At 38.7% G+C, this 18112-nt stretch overlaps 1 protein-coding gene across 1 annotated transcript; it reads right to left on the bottom strand.

Annotated features, from left to right (window-relative positions):
* Positions 1 to 1835: 1835 nt before the first annotated feature.
* On the bottom strand, positions 1836 to 16663 carry LOC123745568 (myosin heavy chain, muscle). Its single transcript, XM_069312068.1, has 22 exons — positions 16519 to 16663; positions 14388 to 14958; positions 14197 to 14224; positions 13828 to 13930; positions 13361 to 13450; positions 13064 to 13226; positions 12125 to 12228; positions 11052 to 11189; positions 10563 to 10832; positions 10167 to 10337; positions 9720 to 10056; positions 9138 to 9184; positions 8657 to 8744; positions 8066 to 8183; positions 7757 to 7874; positions 6996 to 7469; positions 5758 to 6644; positions 5532 to 5610; positions 5065 to 5310; positions 3764 to 4551; positions 3144 to 3597; positions 1836 to 2610 (listed from the first exon to the last, which is right to left on the bottom strand). Exons 2-22 carry the CDS (start codon positions 14893 to 14895, stop codon positions 2098 to 2100), a joined length of 5724 nt encoding a protein of 1907 aa, XP_069168169.1. The 5' UTR covers positions 14896 to 14958; positions 16519 to 16663; the 3' UTR covers positions 1836 to 2097.
* Between the last annotated feature and the right edge of the window lie 1449 nt (positions 16664 to 18112).

Genomic DNA, 18112 nt, shown 5'->3' with positions numbered 1-18112 from the left:
TGACAGGTATACATGATAGAGCCTTGTCTTGACAGGTATACATGATAGAGCCTTGCCTTGACAGGTATACATGATAGAGCCTTGCCTTGACAGGTATACATAATAGATATACCTTGATAGGTATACATGATAGAGTCTTGCCTTGACAGGTATACATGATAGAATCTTGCCATGACAGTATACACGATAGAGCCTTGCCTTGACAGGTATACATGATAGATCCTTGCCTTGGCATGTATAAGTAAATCACAGAGCCTTGCCTTGGCATGTATAAGTAAATCACAGAGCCTTGCCTTAACAGGTTTAAGTCATTGATAGAGGCAAGACTTATATAAGTTAATGATAGAACTTTGATAAGTTTAAATGATTGAGCCTGACAGTTTTCAGTAAATGATTGAATCTAGATCGATAAAAATTAATAACAGATCCTTTACTTAGCAAGTATAAGTAAATTATAGATCCTTGAGAGGAGAGGTTTAAGTGAATGATAAAGCCATAATAAGTATAAGTAAATGATAAAGCCTTGACCATCATGTAGTAGTCGAAATTCAACATTGGCTGTTTCTTATCTCCAGCAGATTTAAGGCAGTCGAGTTTTTGCTGGGTAGCCATATTTATGTGTCCTTAAATGAGTGCTGAACGCTGCCACTAAGGAGGCTATCTGCACTTGTCTTATTTCCCCCCCAAATTGTTCCTTATTCCGATATCAACCCAGCTATTCATTTCTCAATCCGTGCTCGCTGGCACGGTCGTTGGTCTTCTGTTACCGGTAACAAACTGCGTGCTTTGAAGGGTAGCGTGTCCCCATGGCCTTCTTCCTACCACCGTAACCGGCGGTGGGAAATGGCTCTGGCGAGGTTACGTATTGGCCATACACGTTTAACTTACAGGCACTTAATGAAGCGCCGCCCTGCTCCTTATTGTCCAATCTGCATTGTCCCTCTTACGGTCGTGCATATCCTTGTTGCATGTCCAGACTTCCAGGATGTGTATGTGTGTGTCTTGCTTTCGGACCGTCCCTCGCTGTCATTTGTCCCTCGATAGAATCGTTGGTGACTCACATACCTTCGATACTGCTCGCTTGATGCGCTTTTGTTCTCGTATTTGCATCCTTAGTGACATTTAACCCCTTCTGAATATCCTGCACTTTGATGGTGCTACATTGTTTTCCCGGCTTGGCACCTTTTGATAATTACTTACATGACAAGTATGAGTAAATAATAGAGCCTTGACCGGTGTAAGTAAATTATAGAGCCTTTGCCAAATATAAGTTTAAGATTGTTTTTTAAATGTTATAAGTAAATGATAAAGCCTCAACAATTATAAGTAAGCCCGAAACGCTTTGCGTAATAGTGGCTTTAGGCATTGTATGTACTAGCTCTATCTATAAATCCATCGACTTTTGTATCTTACCTTGTATGTATGTACTTTACCTGAATAAATATTTATATTTGTATTTGTAATAGAGCCTTGACCGGTATAAGTAAACGATAAAGCCTTAATCGGTGTAAGTAAATGATAGCTTTGACCAATATAAGCTAATAATAGAGCCTTGGGCGGTAAAAGTATTATAGAGCCTTGACTGATATAAGTAAATTATAGAGCTTTGACAAGTAAAAGTAAATGATATGAGCTTTGACCAGTATAAATATATGATAGCCTTGACGATAGCCATAAGTGAATGATAGAGCCTTCACCTGTGTAAGTAAATGATGGCGCCTTGTCAGGTATAAGAAAATGATAGGGCCTCTACTTTACAAGTATAAGTAATTTATACAGTCTTCATAGGTATAAAATAATAAATAACTTAACAGGTAGAATTAAATAAAACTTGCTTTGATCTTTCATCAAATATATATTTATATTCTCATACAATTTATAATTGTGTAACGTTTTCATGTATTCTTATCAGTATGAGTTATTTTACATTAATTAAGATGATTCTAGATATTCAGTGTAATCATCAGTTACTCATATTACTATGTAAATAAATAATATATTAACTTTGTTTTACCACATTAATAGTGGATATTCCTCATAACTGAGGCATTAACGTGTTTGTCTTTATTTACACTGAATATAAGTCAAAGTAATGACTTAAACTGCAGATTCTTCAACCTCCTGTTGGGCCTTGCGGAACTTGGCCAAGTTCAGGGCGGCGATCTCCTCGGCCTCCTCGATCTGGCGCTTGTAGGTCTTGATCTTCTGTTGCAGCTTGTCAACAAGGTCCTGCATCCTCTCGTGGTTCTTCTTGTCCTCGTCGGACTGGAAGGTGAGCTCCTTGATGCGCCTCTCACACTTCCTCAGGTTCTTCTGGGCATCAGAATGACGGCGGGCCTCATCGTCGAGCTGGCCTTCCAGTTCGCGGACACGACCCTCCAACTTGCCAACAGACTTCTTGCTAGTCTTCACGGCAAAGCTTTCGCTGTCCTCAAGCTTAACTTGGAGTTCCTTGACAGATACTTCCAGGCTCTTGCGCACCTTCTCCAGATTCTGGGCGTGTTCCTGCTCACCGCGGAGCTCATCAGCCAGGCGGGCGGCGTCAACCATGGCCTTCTTGGCCTTGTCCTCGGAGTTCTTGGCCTCGTTCAACATGTCCTCGTAATCAGCCTGATATAGAAATATGAATAAATATGTAGCCAAATATTCCTGTCAATATCCATTATTATTCTTTCCATCGCATATTGCTTTTCACACACACACACACACACACACACACACACACACACACACACACACACACACACACACTTGTATATATCATGAATTTAATACTAAAATTAAGTGAGGAATCTAGACTCTAGGTAATTATCACAGTATAAACTAGACAAGAAAAGACCGTGAGAATGTTAAAAGAAGGCCTTACTTTACGTCTTCTTGGCAACATTAGCTTCTGTTAATTTGAATGATTCGATATATTCAAAATCGTTACACGGATCTTGAAATAACAAAAGCACCCTTGCACTTATCCATGTTTATACCTATTTCCTAAAGTCTAGTCCTACTTAAGTCTAAACTCTTTAGTTTGATCAAAGTTTATGTTTAAAATAAGTTTTTGAAGAGTAATAATAGCGAACCTAACCGAAAAAGTTTTGTCATGCAAATATAACAATTCTAATAACAAATATTTAAGTAATGCTTACGTGAAGAGTCTGCCATTCGCCTTCAAGCTTCCTCTTAGCAATGGAAACGGTATTATATTGGGCACTGAGGTTGCTGTACTGCTCATTTGCGTCAGTAAGATCAGACTCTGCTTGACGACGGCCACGGTCGGACTGTTCAAGAAGAGTTCTTGATTCTTCTAGCTCACCGTGGAGAGAATTAGCGCGGCGTTCAGATATGGCATATTGTTCACGGTATTCTGAAGCGAGACGCTGTTCATCTTCGGCCTTTGCTTGTGTGTCCTTTAGTTCGTTCTGAAGCTTCTTGAAACTCTTTTGTAGGTCAGTATATGCCTTGCTTGAATGGTCAAGAGAGATTTCGAGTTCACTGATGTCAGACTCGAGCTTTTTCTTCAGGCGGAGAGCCTCAGCCTTACCCTTTGCCTCTGCCTCGAGGGAACCTTGCATGGACTCGAGAGCCCGGATGTGACACTTACTGAAATCAAAAACAAAAATTTGATACATTTGTATAATACATTTTATTAATTTGTAGTGTAAAAGTACACTACTTTTAGTGTAGATATTCTGAATTCATTAAGAAAACTGATAATACCAAAGTGAAAGTGCTACCTATGTTAAACCCAGAAAAATTCATTACATACCGAATATTGTCAAACTCCTCTTCTTTCTCCTGAATTCGTTTGTCGATTTCTTGTCTAACCTGGCTTAGTTCAAGTTGACCACGAAGTACCTTGTTCTCCTCCTGTTCAAGAGCAGATTCGGCCTCCTCAAGAGCTGCCTGAAGTTCTTCTTTCTCGATCTCAAGACGTTTGACGTTCTTCGTAAGATCATGGTAGTTTCGGCCACCATCGCCAATCTGATCTATCAGGTCCTTGATCTCATCAGCTAAGTTTTTGTTCTCGCGGCGAACAGTGTCGAGGTGTTCAAGATTTTCTTCGTAGGCTGCCCTAACGCGGAAGTGTTCTGTCGAGTAGTTGCGGCATTCTTTCTGAGAAGCATCGAGTTCAGCAGCAAGATCGTCAACCTTCAACTTCCATTCGGAAATTATTCTATCGAAGTTCTTCTGTTTCTTTTCTGCAGCCTGAGCTAACGCTTCAGCACGTTCAATTGCAATCAACGTTTCATCGTAGTCTGCACCAAGTTTCTCCTTTGATTTCTCCAAGGCTAGGTTCTTCACGTTGAGTTGTTCAATCTGAGCTTCGGCTTCTTCAAGACGTGCAGCAAGCTTTAATCGGGAAGCTTCAATCTCCTCTGCGCGGGCAACACCCTCAGACTCATATTTCGAGCGCCACATTTGGGATTCAGCATTAGCTTTGGTCAGCTGGCGCTGTAAGTCAGTCTTGCTCTCACTCTCTTCATCTAGTTGTTCTCGAAGGCCATCAATGTCATGCTCCAAGTTGCGATACTTTCCAAGAAGAATTGCACGTTCCTATGGGAGGCAAAATATTTACACTTAAAATGTGAAAATATCAGTGGATAGACTATTGCTCTAATTTTATAAAATTTTAAATGTGTAAGAATTTTAAAAGTGCATATTCAGTCCGTTCTCACGAGCGTTCCCAACGTCAAGAAGTTGTCGTGCTCTAGTGTCCTAACCTAACCAACCAGAGCACCCACAGATAGAAAACTGGACTTTATATTAATATCGTGAGCCCCTACCGTTTTCTTGTACATCAGTGTTTGACCTTTAGTAAAATATACGTCAAAATGCGACGTGCTATAAAGAGGACAGGTTGGGATAATAGGTCTCTGCAAGGCGAGATGGATCTCCTTTTATCATATGTTTATGAATAATGTTATCTGAAAACTTTGGAGTAAAGAGCTCATTCATTTAGCGTTATAAAATTACATTTTAACTTGAAAATATTGATAGAATAATTATTTGTTACAGGTAGGAAAATATATTAAATGTCTGAAGATGATAGTAGATGCAAGTACTTACTTTGCTGTCCTCATCGGCGACCTTTTTGGAATCGTCAAGTTGAGAATGAAGAGAGACTTTAATCTTAGACAACTGTCCCAATTGGTTTTCAGCCTCTTCAAGCTGGCGCAGAAGATCAGCATTTTCAATTGCAAGCTTTTTCTTCCCGGCGTCAAAGTCATTGAGAGTCCGGGTGGATTCTTCAAACTTGGCATTAAGTTCAGCTATTTGCTGCTGGAACTGTTTCAATGACTTCTCTGCAGCAGCCTAGAAATTTAGTGAAAATTAATATAAAAAAAATCTAATTGTTTTCTTATATATTGAGTAGAATTATTGAATAGAATATTTAGTATATAATATATGTATATGACGTATTTCGTCAGGTAAATTCTTACCTGACGAAATACGTCTACACAAACAATTTATCATTAAATATCATATATTACTAATAAGTAATATCTAATAGTAAAAAAATACATTTTGTTTACCTTGTCTCGGGTAAGACCGTCCATGGCTGATTTGGCATCATCTGCCTCACGCTTCAGAGTATTCTTCTCTTTTTCAATCCTGCAAATATTGAATGGTTGTGTTAGTCCTGAGAGCTTATTAAGTATTTAGTTTCTCGTTATTGAGATCAATATTACGTTATATATTTCCTAGTAATTCTTACTGCATAATACATGGCAACCATGTGAGAACTACTCAGTTGCTTACTTTGCCTTCGTCTTGTTGAGGTGGTCGACCTGTTCTGACATTTCAGCGACGGCATCATTATGCTTCTTACGAAGAAGATTAAGAGCAGAATCATGCTGGATGGTCGTCTCCTCGAGGTCGCGGCGGAGTTTGGCCAGTTCTGCTTCACGCTTCTTATTCAGCTCCACCTGGGCAGCGGTGGCTCCACCAGCTTCGTCCAGACGATCTGTGAGTTCTGAAAGCTCACGAGCAAGACTGCTCTTTCCCTTTTCAGCCTTCGCACGGGCTTGACGCTCATGTTCAACCTCCTGTTCGAGCTCCTCAATTCGGGACTGCTGCTCTCTTATCTGCCTCTGGACCTTCGAAAGCGCACCCTGATCATCCTCGAGCTTGCTAGCAAGTGCAACGTACTCCTTATCTTTTCGTTGGATAGTACTTTCAATATCCTTATAATTTCGTTCTAAGTCAACCACAGCCTCTTGAGTGAGCTTAAGGTCTCCTTCAACTTTCCTCTTGTTCTTCTCCACGTCACTACGCAGTTTCTTTTCCCGCTCCAGTGAGTCCTCAAGCTCATCCAGGGTTTGCTCGAGCTTTGTCTTAATGTTGTGGAGATGATTGCATTTGTCTTCAATTCCCTGGAATTCATCAGAAGCCTTTTGGCCAAGCTCTTGAAGATGCTTCTTTTCCTTGTTTGCCTTGTTAAGGAGTTCTTCCTGGTGTGCAATTTCTTCTGTAATGTTGTGAATTTGATGGTCCCTGGCAGCTTTATCTTGTTCTGCCTTCTGCAGTGAAAGTTCCATATCTTCAAAGTCCCTTCTCATGTTTCCAATTTCTTGTTCGGTCTGTTTCTTCTCTAGGGATAGTGATCCACGTGCTTCCTCTTCCTTCACAAGACGCTCGCTAATTTCCTGAAAAGAGTAATAAACACAAATATAATAAATAGAAAACATAATTCATAATAACTGCGAATATATATCCATAAATCATATATAATATATATGAGAAGTATATTGCTGAATTTTTTAACAATGTTTATTGAACGAAATTTAGGTAGTGGGATTAAAAATTTGTGCCTGTTTTTTTATTCGCAAACGTCTACTATTTTATGTTAATGATTCGTTTCATTGGTGACAGAAAACCCCGTGTATATACTTTAGGCTTGTATAGAGGCCCTTTCCCTAGGCCGAATAACTGATTTTCCACAAGATGTAACATCACTACAATTGCAGAGTTACCAAGACCCCCGATGTTATACTTACATTAAACTGAACTTCTAGCTCATGCTTTTGAGATTGAAGTTTGGCCTGTTTGTCAAGGAACTCTGACATATTGCCCTTGGTAGATTCAAGAGCAGTCAGCATGTTATTCTTTTCTTCTTGAAGAGTAGCAATAGCAGCTTCCAAATCCTGGCGAGCCTTTAATTCGTTGTCATAGTCTTCCTGGGCTTTAAGGGCTTTCTGTTTCAGCTCATAAATTACGTCTTCAATACGAGTAACATGAAGAAGGGGCTTGACCTTCTGCCAAAGGTTAAACCAGACCCAGGACTGCATTGAAAGGAACTTCCTTAGGTTGCGTTGAACAACAACGAGAGAAACGCGCTGCTCTTGAAGTCTTCCGAATTCCCTTCTGCCGGTGAAGCCACGGATCCATGATTGGATCCAGGTGATAATCTTACCCAAGCGGGCATCTCGGATCTCCTCCAAAGTACCCAGGACACCAGCTCGGAAGAACACCTGAAAATAGTTAGAGATTTATGAATCATAGTTAATCCATTTCAAGTCAAGATTTTATTATTAAGCTTTCACTAGCCAGTTTTTTATTTACTATCATAGAAATTGCTTGTAAATTATCCAGTATGAATCAGTATTAAACATTTTAAGACAAGTTAAAACAAATCCATCATTCGGGGTTAAGAAATTGTTAAATTAAAATCAAAACTTGCTTAAGTTTTGCTTTAAAAGATTACAGCTAGCACAAGTATATTACCATGTAACAAATTAAACTTAATAATTTAATTTACCTTCGTGTTACCCAAGCGGTAGAGTTCCTCGTCGAGACCGGACTTGTCGAAGCAAGCCTTAGCAGCCGCCTTCGAGTCAGATATCTCAGTCATCTCCTTAGAAGCCAGGATCTTGTAGCTGTAATTGAACGAGTATATATAACCAATTCACTTAATTTTTTTCTGTGCGAGAAAGCATTATGGAAATCCAGCATGACACTATTACATTGGATGTTTGAAACTGAAGCAATAAATTTTACATTTTAGTCCAGATTTAGCTACAACCTGAAATAATGATCTATTTGTAATATTGTTTTTACCAATACTCACCGGTGCCTAAAGTCAGGGTAGACCATCCTGTTGGGGAAGCCCTTACGACAGATACGGATGCCCTCAAGCACACCGTTACAGGTGAGCTGATGCATGATAAGGCCGGCCTCAGTCACACCTGAAGAAAGAAGTGTACACGGTCTTAAACATGATCGAATGTTCTAATACATTATCTTGTATTAAATAAGCTCGGTTACTCATTTAATACAAATCTGAAATCCGTATAAATTACTGTCAGGTACTACTGCTGATAACAAAACTGAATTATTGATAAACTTACTACAATGCAATAGTGCTTGAAGGAAGGTCTTTCCTTCACCATCAGTGAATTATTATTGAACTAAATTTAGTTAATATCTGACCTTTCACATTTATTTACAGGAAGAACTTGGAAAGAGCATTTACTAAGACAATTCAGTGAAATAATGTTTTATGAACAAAGATAACTTTTATATAGAACGATTAAACTATCTTCATGAAAGCCTTTTACACTGCCAATAACGATGCAGACTGAATAGTGAGTGACCCTACTAATAATCTGCAGTATTGGTCTCGTTGGGGACGATACAGTGTTTATATGAAGCTACCTACCTGGGGACTTGGTCTCGTTGGGGACGATGCATCGGATGAAGTGGGGGTGAGTAGAGTTCAGGGTCCTCATCAAGTTATTGAGCTGGTCCTGTGGCAGGGAACAGAGCGCCAATAATTAGTAAACTAATCAGCCAGGAATAATACAGTTGCATGAGGCCCTGTTACAAGTATTATTGATGTAATAAACAAAACATACTGATCACGTATTTTGTTTCTATTTTCGAGTTATACCCAGTCTTTCCGTGGCTTTTGTAATAAGAATTCTACTCAAAACTTTTGAAAGTAAAATATTTTATATATGCATTATTTATAATGCCTCGAATAAAGGTTTTATATTTCAATACATGTTTGTCCATTTGAAATTAGACATATTTTAATATTATTTATTTAAAAATTAATTCCAAATGATGTGATGTACTATTTATATTATATTTTGTAATTGATTAAAGTCCAGCCATAGGTAAAAGCAAATAAAACCTACCCTGTATCCAGAAGACACTGTCTTGAAGGAGCCAGATTTCTTACCGCCTAAAAGAGATAAAAGTTTTAGAAACTTGCATTTGAAATTATATTTTATTATGAATGTTTTTTCTCAGGGTATTAATTTTAGCTGGTCTAGTCAAAATCATTTGCCTAGCAATATATGGATTCAAGAGATGAGAACAGAATAACGGGAAACTTTTGCTTAGTTCCACTGATGCCATTACAGAAAACAGTGACTGTCGGAAGCATCTCAGTCATCAGGATAGTAGGACCAAGTACTCTGTGGAAAGATAAATGAATAATTAACTTTGCTTCTAAACCCGGAAGTGAAAGTGTATAGTGCATTCAGCTTTTTACAAATGAAAGAAGTGTATATTTATTAATCATTTTATATTCCCTGTCATCTTATGTTTAATATGTAGTACGTAATTTCTACATTCAATTTCTGATAATTTCATTATCATTCAAGTCATTTGAATGATAATGACAAGTAAAAAATTCAATGTTGGAAAATTATTTCTACCGTTTTTGCACGGAGCGTTGTCGAAATAGCTGTATAAAAATAAGAAATACTTACCACCTTTGCCTCCGCCAGATTCAGCAGGACCTGACTGTCCAGGATGGTCAGCGAAGATGGTAACGATAAGCTCGTTGGAGGACTTCTTGAGCTGGTCGACGACGGTGTCGTTGAGAGGATCCTTGTTCTTCTCCAGCCAGCCCGCCAAGTTGTAAGTGACAGTACCGGCGTAGTGAACAATGGCGAAGTGGCCCTCGACCTCGCCGGGCTTGGGTGGCTTGGGCTTGATGAACACGGGAGATTTGCCCAGATGGTTGGCGTTCAACTTCTCCTGGAAGGACTTGTCGGTAGCCTTGGGGAACATAGATTCTTCCTCTAGGATGGAGAGAAGACCCATTTTCTGTCGAAATCACGAATAAAAGTTAGTGAATGTGACATACAAAAATGTAAAACTAAATAAATTTCATAATATCATTTTTCACAGCTGTCATTCTTGTTTTAGAGACTTACCTTCTCGAAGAGCTCGATGCAGGCCTGCAGGTCCATACCGAAGTCGACGAAGACCCAGTTGATACCTTCCTTCTTGTACTCCTCTTGTTCCAGCACAAACATGTGATGGTTGAAGAACTGCTGCAGCTTCTCGTTACAGAAGTTGATACAGATCTGCTCGAAGCCGTTGTACTGTTCGGGGCAACCAAGAATCATTTATAACAAGAGAGAATTTGTGTGGGTTTCCATTTCAAATTCTTAGTGAACATATTTTCAGTTGAATCACTGAACACTCCATTTTGAACATGTTAATATAAGTAAGTTCAATTTATATAATAATATTTTTTTACGCAAATATATACTCTATATACCGTGACAATACAAATGGAAAGAAGAAACATGATGGAAGACACTTACGTCGAAGATCTCGAAGCCGGCAATGTCGAGCACACCAATAAAGGAATGACGTTTTTGGCCAGTCTCCAGGGTCTTGTTACACTTTACTACCAGCCACTTGAAGACACGATCGAACAGACCCTTAGCCAGGGCACCAACTGAGTAGTTACACTGATTCACGTTCATACCCTTGGATACAAACTCAGAACCGACCTTGATCTTAGGCTTGGTAATGTTCCTGTACAGGTCATCACCGGTAACACCGAGCAACTTTGCTACAATGTCACCAGTCTGTAAAGGAAGAATGAATTTAGCGTATACTTTGGTTGTTACCATACATGCATAATTGCATTCTTGTTTTCCAGGAGAAGGCTACTGTCAATAAGGTATGACAGCTATCAGGAGAAAACACTAAATCAGTATGACTTGTTGAACGCTTGGAAGGGAATTAAGTAGCTTTAATGATATTTACTCTACATATACATTCAAATAATAGAGGAAACTGTATACCTCAGTGCCGTCGGCTTCAGCCTGCTCATCGCGACCCTTCTGTTTGAATTTCATCTCACCCATGTGCATGACAGCGGCGGTGACTCTGTAGACCTCTTCAACATCTTGAGGAGTGAAGCCAAGAATGTCGAAGGCGTCCTGGAGGAGAGCAGACACGCGGAACATCAGTCACCATGGAATTATCATGTCGTCACACATTTTCACAAATCAGTATAAACCTTCAACATGCTTCATTATGTAAAGAAATTACAAAATAAATAGGATATGGTAAAACCTCTGCATAAATTGTATGGAAACTCCATCAACGTTTACCAACGGATGAATCTAATGACAACTAATTCTCAGCTCGGTGTTAAATTCCTAATACAAGAGTTAACTCACCAGAAATGAACAACACAAAATTAGATTGTGATATATCTGATGATGTAGCTGTCGAGAAATTGTTTTAGAATATAACTGGTATTGAATTTTGTTAAAAAATTAAATTTACACAATTGTTTATATATATATATATATATATATATATATATATATATATATATATATATATATATATATATATATATATATATATATATATATATATATATATGTAAGGTGCAGAGACCTGCCATGGAATAACGTATGGCAGTAGAGTTGTCGTCAGCAGGTAAACACAAGAAGAAGAAGACGGGATAAGTCAGCATCTGGTCACCTGTACCGGATTCAGATATTAAAAGAGGAAAATATGTCGCACGTTGCCTCTCGTATCTTCTATGATACTGTTGCCTTTTGAGAAGTAGTGGACAGTGAGGGACAGAGAAATGACATGCTTTTATCTGTTTTGTTTGTACTGTTCGTCTGATTTCCTTTTCAGATCTGAACAGTGAAAGGGATCATTGATAAATTTTAGTATTTGTGTAGAGATAAATCTTAGTATATGTATAAATGTAAAATACAAAGTATAACAACAGTAAGATCTACCCAATCGATATTAGTCCCCCAACATATCGATTGTAAGGTTTGTATTCTAATACTGAAAGCACTCACACCGGTGTTTGGGCCGGATTGATACGCCTAGTTAAACCACTCACGTGACAGAACTGCATGTCTTCGCCGTCATCAATGGAGGGGACGGTGACCTTGCCCTGAGACACGTAGTGATAATCGTAGATGTCGTTGCTAAGGTAACACAGGGCTGCAGATGGGAGTAAACATGTAGGCAATGGGACCAAATGGTGGAGATTCTTCCTGTGTACTTTTTGTTTTGTTTTTGGTGATATTATGTTTTGATGGGATATTATTAAATTTTGTGAGCGAGAGTAGACGCCTCATATGTAGTAAGGAGATGCACCATATATGTGGTGAGTGAGAAGACACGCCTCAAATGTATTAAGTGTTGCGACACACGTCAAATGAGACGAAAACTAGGAGCAAAATGTGCAAATATTAATTCCCATTTATGTGCACATAATTTGTCTCGCTTGTTAATGAAAAATGGTAATATTGAAGTTCAATAAACGTGAAAATTATAATTGTTATGACATATTACGACCCAGTTTATCTACGTTAGTATATACATTCTCAACACCAAATATTGTTATAGCATTGACTTTATATCCGCACGAATTGCCAGTACGCGTATAAAGTAATTTAAAAATATTTCTACCTAGTATGAAGTGATTTTACGACTTTTAGATGATACAATATTGTCGTTGTTTCCACAAGCCAGTGTTTACGTGACGTTATATTCAATAATGATTTTTCCAGACGATTTAAGTAATTTTGAAATGAAAGAAATGCCTCACAAGTATTGTTGTGTCACTGACTTTGTTTTCAAAATGATAGAGGCTTTCAAATAGTGGGAACCATTTTCATTTAAGTGGGAATATAATATTTCATACTTTAAGTTTTGTTTTGCACTTTGTTTTCATAAAATTCACCCTAGATATTTTGTAGGTGTATAGAGGTAAAATATGAAATATATTTGTGATTAATAATCATATTCTCCAATCATGTTAAACAACACTTACGTTTAATTGTCTTGATTTGGTCTGACATCAACTCGTAGAAGATATGGTAGGAGCGTTCAGCAGGTTGCTGGGAGATGACGCGAGCCTTCTCCAGCAGGTAGACCTCAATGTCAGCACCTGATAGCTTGCCGCTGGCTTGGAAGTGGATACGGATGAACTTACCCTATGTTAAGGACAGATAATCCATCACTAATCAAGAAAGATAAAACATATCAAACGTCACAAGTTAGTTTAATTTGTAAATATATCAGCACTAATATTCTTGGTGTTTAAGAGCAGTGAGTAAGAGGAACTTACGAAGCGGGAAGAGTTGTCGTTACGGGTGGTCTTGGCGTTACCGAAGGCTTCCAGTACAGGGTTGGTCTGGATGATCTGGTCCTCCAGGTTCTGAAGTGAGAGAGATGCTTTGTTATCTCTTGTATAACAAGAGTTCACAAAATGTTTGTAAATATAGCACGACTTGTGGTAAGGAATAATGTGTGTCCAGAGTCCTTCTCTTGGGACAAAGGGGTGCAGCAAGGAGCAGTTTTCATGTCTTATTTTGTTTTCCGTATACTATATTTCTAGTAATAAATTGATATGATTTTTTCTCTGGCGGTATTCGGTTGTCACGCTTTAAAACCTGCAAACTGTTTTGGGTATGAAGATGATATCGGCATGAATTAAATCTAATATTTGATCTTAGTAGTTGTGCACTAAGTTTTTGTCCATTTATTGGTAGTTAATGTAGAGTTGAAATTAGAAAGGAAATCTTTGGTACTTACAGCCTTCTCAACTTCTCCCTTCTTCTTGGTGGTGGCGCCGACGTTGGCGAAGTAGGAGAGTACCTTCTTGGTGTTCTCAGTCTTGCCGGCACCGGACTCACCGCTGTGGGAGAGAAATAGAAAATTAGAATTACAGGGACAAAATTATATAGAAGAGTACAAATGATATTGTAGAGTATGTGATACTAAGTACTTCAACATTGTCTACTTACAAATCTTTATTTTTTTATCATTTATAGCGAATGGAAAGTAATTTGGATAGTGACATTTAAACTTTTCTTTGTCCATCCTCATAAGCTAATAATATTTTAGTACATAGATGAATAATAGAATCAGGGTATATGAACGTACAAGTTTTATTGAACTTACGTGATAAGCATAGACTGGTTCTCGCCATCTGTTAAGAAAGAGAATAATTATATCACTTTAGTTTCTGTGTTTATATTCCAAGGTTATTAATCTATGATAGTATTTTACAGTTTTGGGGTAACATAAGTGAAACCATAAATGTCTGTGACAGTCTCTTTTTCTAATACTAAAATAATAACTGATACACTCACCTTGCAGCATGTTCATGTAGGCGCCGTCAGCGATAGCGAAGAGATGGGGAGGCACCTCATTACGCCTCTTGCCCTGGTAGATTTTGACTGCGCGGTTGGTGTAGATGGGGTAGCGCTTGTAGGGGTTGATGGCGATACAGAAGAGACCGGAGTAGGTGTAGATGAGCTTAGCGACGTAACGGGACTTCAAGTTGTAGAGGACGGAGGCATCGTTAAGGTAGGTCAAGTTGGACATGTCCTCGCATTTCTCGTACTTGGGAGGGTTGACCTGACCGACCAGATCCTTCTTCCAGTCCTTGGTCTCGCCACCAGCATAGACGGTGATAAGATCGCCCTTGGTGCCTTGAATCTCACCCTCGATGTAGCCCTCTTTGGGGTCAGGTACCCAACAGGACTTCTTGGCGTCGTAAGGCTTGGTGGCGTCCTGCATCTTCATCTCGATGGAGATGAACAAGAACTCGGTGGGATCAGGGTCGGGACCCGTGGATTTCTTTACGTGGCCGGGCATGTTGGTGGTGAATGCCTAAAGTCGTCTAATTCTCAAATATCGAATAACCTTGTCAGGATGTTTCTGCAACGAAAGTGAAAATATCATTAATATATATCATCAGTTAAAGCTATTTTTTTTAGCTGCTAGTTACGAAAATGTAATTGGTTTCTTGCGTTATGTTTAGCGTACACTAGCAGACAGCAAACATACAGCCCTACGATATGAGGTCGACTAGGTAGATCAGTGGACGTGATGTTGGGTGGTGGTGCTAGTAAGGGTCTGTGCTTACACTACAATCAATACTCAAGTTACAAAAATAAAATAGATCAATGCTTCTAGAATGGATCATCTTTATATTATGGTAGGAGCAGTCTACACTACACCTCTCGCCTCAATCAACCAGTGAAAATGCAAGTCCAGTTTACAAGGTCCTCTCGACAGGGGAACAGCTTCTCATCTCATCACAATCGCATAGAATATATATATTGCTGTTTTTCTCACTTTTTCTGTGCCTTTTAAGATGCTAAGTTGCACCTTAGCGGAAGGCATCAAACTATTGAAACACGTAAATTATACCAGCCACTTGAAACTTCAAGAAAAAAATCATTCTTTCTGAAGATGTATTAATATACGAGTACTTAAGGAAATTCCTGTTTCAATTCTTCCTCCGTGGACTGACACTGTCACATTTTTCATCACGTGTTTATTTTCGTGATTTACACACACACACACATTATATATATATATATATATATATATATATATATATATATATATATATATATATATATATATATATATATATATATATATATATATATATATACATGCATATTCTGTGTTGATTATTTTCTTGTTTAGCTCTTCTATCCCTCTGACTAGTGCTCATGCATCTTGGCTTAATTGGAAGAGGAGTTCTCCAAATGTCATCTTTATTCGAGGTAAACTAAAGGAATAATTAACTGTAGATGTCATGTTACATTAAATGTTCAACAGCTAATTATTCTTTTAGTTTACCTCGAACAAAAGTGAAATTGGGAGAAATCCTGCATTACGTGTAACTGTTATTTCAACACAAATCCTACAATTCAGATTGAAATATTAAGGCGTTCCCTTTTAAAATTTGTATAATAAATAGCGGTTATTCTAATAGTTTTCAATTAAAAAAATATCATATTAGTTCAACAAAATATTGGAGCCTTCATTATACAAGACGACGTAGGTTATATGGGTGATCACAACTTCGTGTGTGATGGCCCTAGGTCACTTCTTTATCTAAGCCCGGTCTTAATCGTAAGTATTACGAAGTATCGCTAATGTTCGTAACTACCATCTGTGCGAGTGAACATTTCCAGCTGTTCATAAATCCTTTCAAGTAGCACTACCTTCATGGGCTATTATTTTGCAATAATTTACACACATTAAGCTATCGATGTTATAGAAACAAATCACTTTTCTATAACAACACACACAAGTATACTGAATTCAAAGTGAACTTGTAACTTACAAGCTCATTGTATACAGTTTATAAACTGTTTGCAATAATTTACTCACAATAGGCTATCGCTGTTATAAAAACAAATCACTTTTCTATAACAACACACACAAATATACTGAATTCAAAGTGAACTTGTAACTTACAAGCCGCGCTTCACTGCACCACCACGAGCACACCACGTCTCGAGCTCACCACCGTCTCGAGCACCCACGGAAGGGCGTCTGAGGGCGCCTGGTCCACCGACTTACCAGGTCGCCACGTGAGGTGTAACACAAGCTCCGGTAAGTTAAGAATAGCACTTCGCCAGGCCTGGTCACCTGCGGCAAATTTTTCCCTCTTGGCAACCCACTGTCTCGAGAGAGCGTACCAACCGCCGTCCAGTTTGGTTACTCATTTATGCATGTGTGTGTTTTTTGTGTGTGTTTTAAGTAAATTCGATTGTTCGGAACCAGTGATTTCTAATGTATTTAACGTAAATATTTAGTATCGTGATGTATCTACAAGTTTGGGCTGCATTTCCCCCTTCTCGTCTTCAGTTCTTGCACGCTGTCCTTCTGCTCTATATTTGGGAAGGTGCGCTTCGCTCCTCTGTTGCTCTTCTTGTTAAATATCCAGCCGCAAATTATGTTAATAAGGAAAATTAATGTATATTCACTTCCATACTGCTGTCATATTAATTATGCTCTTTTAGTAACCTGTCCCCATAGTCTACTGTCATTGAAGGGAACTTTGCATGAGTCGAAATCACCAAAGCTATTTTTTCTTTTTAAATCTAAAGGTAGAACACCCTGCACGAGTTTACACACTGGTGAGGTTTAAGCGTCTAGGTCGGGTGGTGTTTAGGACCGAGACGACCAGGTCGGGTGGTGTCTAGGACCCAGACGACCAGGTCGGGTGGTGTCTAGAACCCAGACGACCAGGTCGGGTGCTATCTCGAGTTTAGACGACCAAGTCGGACGTGGTCTTGATATGGGGGAGGAGGGTATGGTATTGATTATTGGATCGGGTGTTATCCTGATTGTGTCAAGTTTAGTATTGATGACTGGGTCGTATGTATTCTAGACACCTGTGTCGGGCGTGATCTTAATCAGGCCGGGTCTGGTCTTGACAACCAGGGCGGGTGGTTTTAACGACCAGGTAATATAATAATACTATTTTATTGATGCAAAGGTACATACATATACGTGGATATTGGAGAATTTGAAGGTTAAACAGGTGCAATTCATAAAGCCTCTAATATGCAGAGCGTTTCGGGTATAAGGTATTATGTGTATTTCGGGCATAATATATTGTGTATGTGTTTCGGGCATAAGGTATTGTGTGTGTGTTTCTGGCGTAATGTATTGTATGTGTTTCTGGCATAAGGTATTGTGTGTGTTTCTGGCGTAATGTATTGTGTGTGTTTCTGGCATAAGGTATTGTGTGTGTTTCTGGCATAAGGTATTGTGTGTGTTTCTGGCATAAGGTATTGTGTGTGTTTCTGGCATAAGGTATTGTGTGTGTTTCTGGCATAAGGTATTGTGTGTGTTTCTGGCATAAGGTATTGTGTGTGTTTCTGGCATAAGGTATTGTGTGTGTTTCTGGCATAAGGTATTGTGTGTGTTTCTGGCATAAGGTATTGTGTGTGTTTCTGGCATAAGGTATTGTGTGTGTTTCTGGCATAAGGTATTGTGTGTGTTTCTGGCATAAGGTATTGTGTGTGTTTCTGGCATAAGGTATTGTGTGTGTTTCTGGCAT

This window comes from Procambarus clarkii, chromosome 71 (genome assembly GCF_040958095.1).
Source record: "Procambarus clarkii isolate CNS0578487 chromosome 71, FALCON_Pclarkii_2.0, whole genome shotgun sequence".
Classification (NCBI taxonomy): Eukaryota; Metazoa; Arthropoda; class Malacostraca; order Decapoda; family Cambaridae; genus Procambarus; species Procambarus clarkii.
Note: the sequence above shows the minus strand (reverse complement) of the source record. Positions and strands in the feature narration are given on the sequence as shown.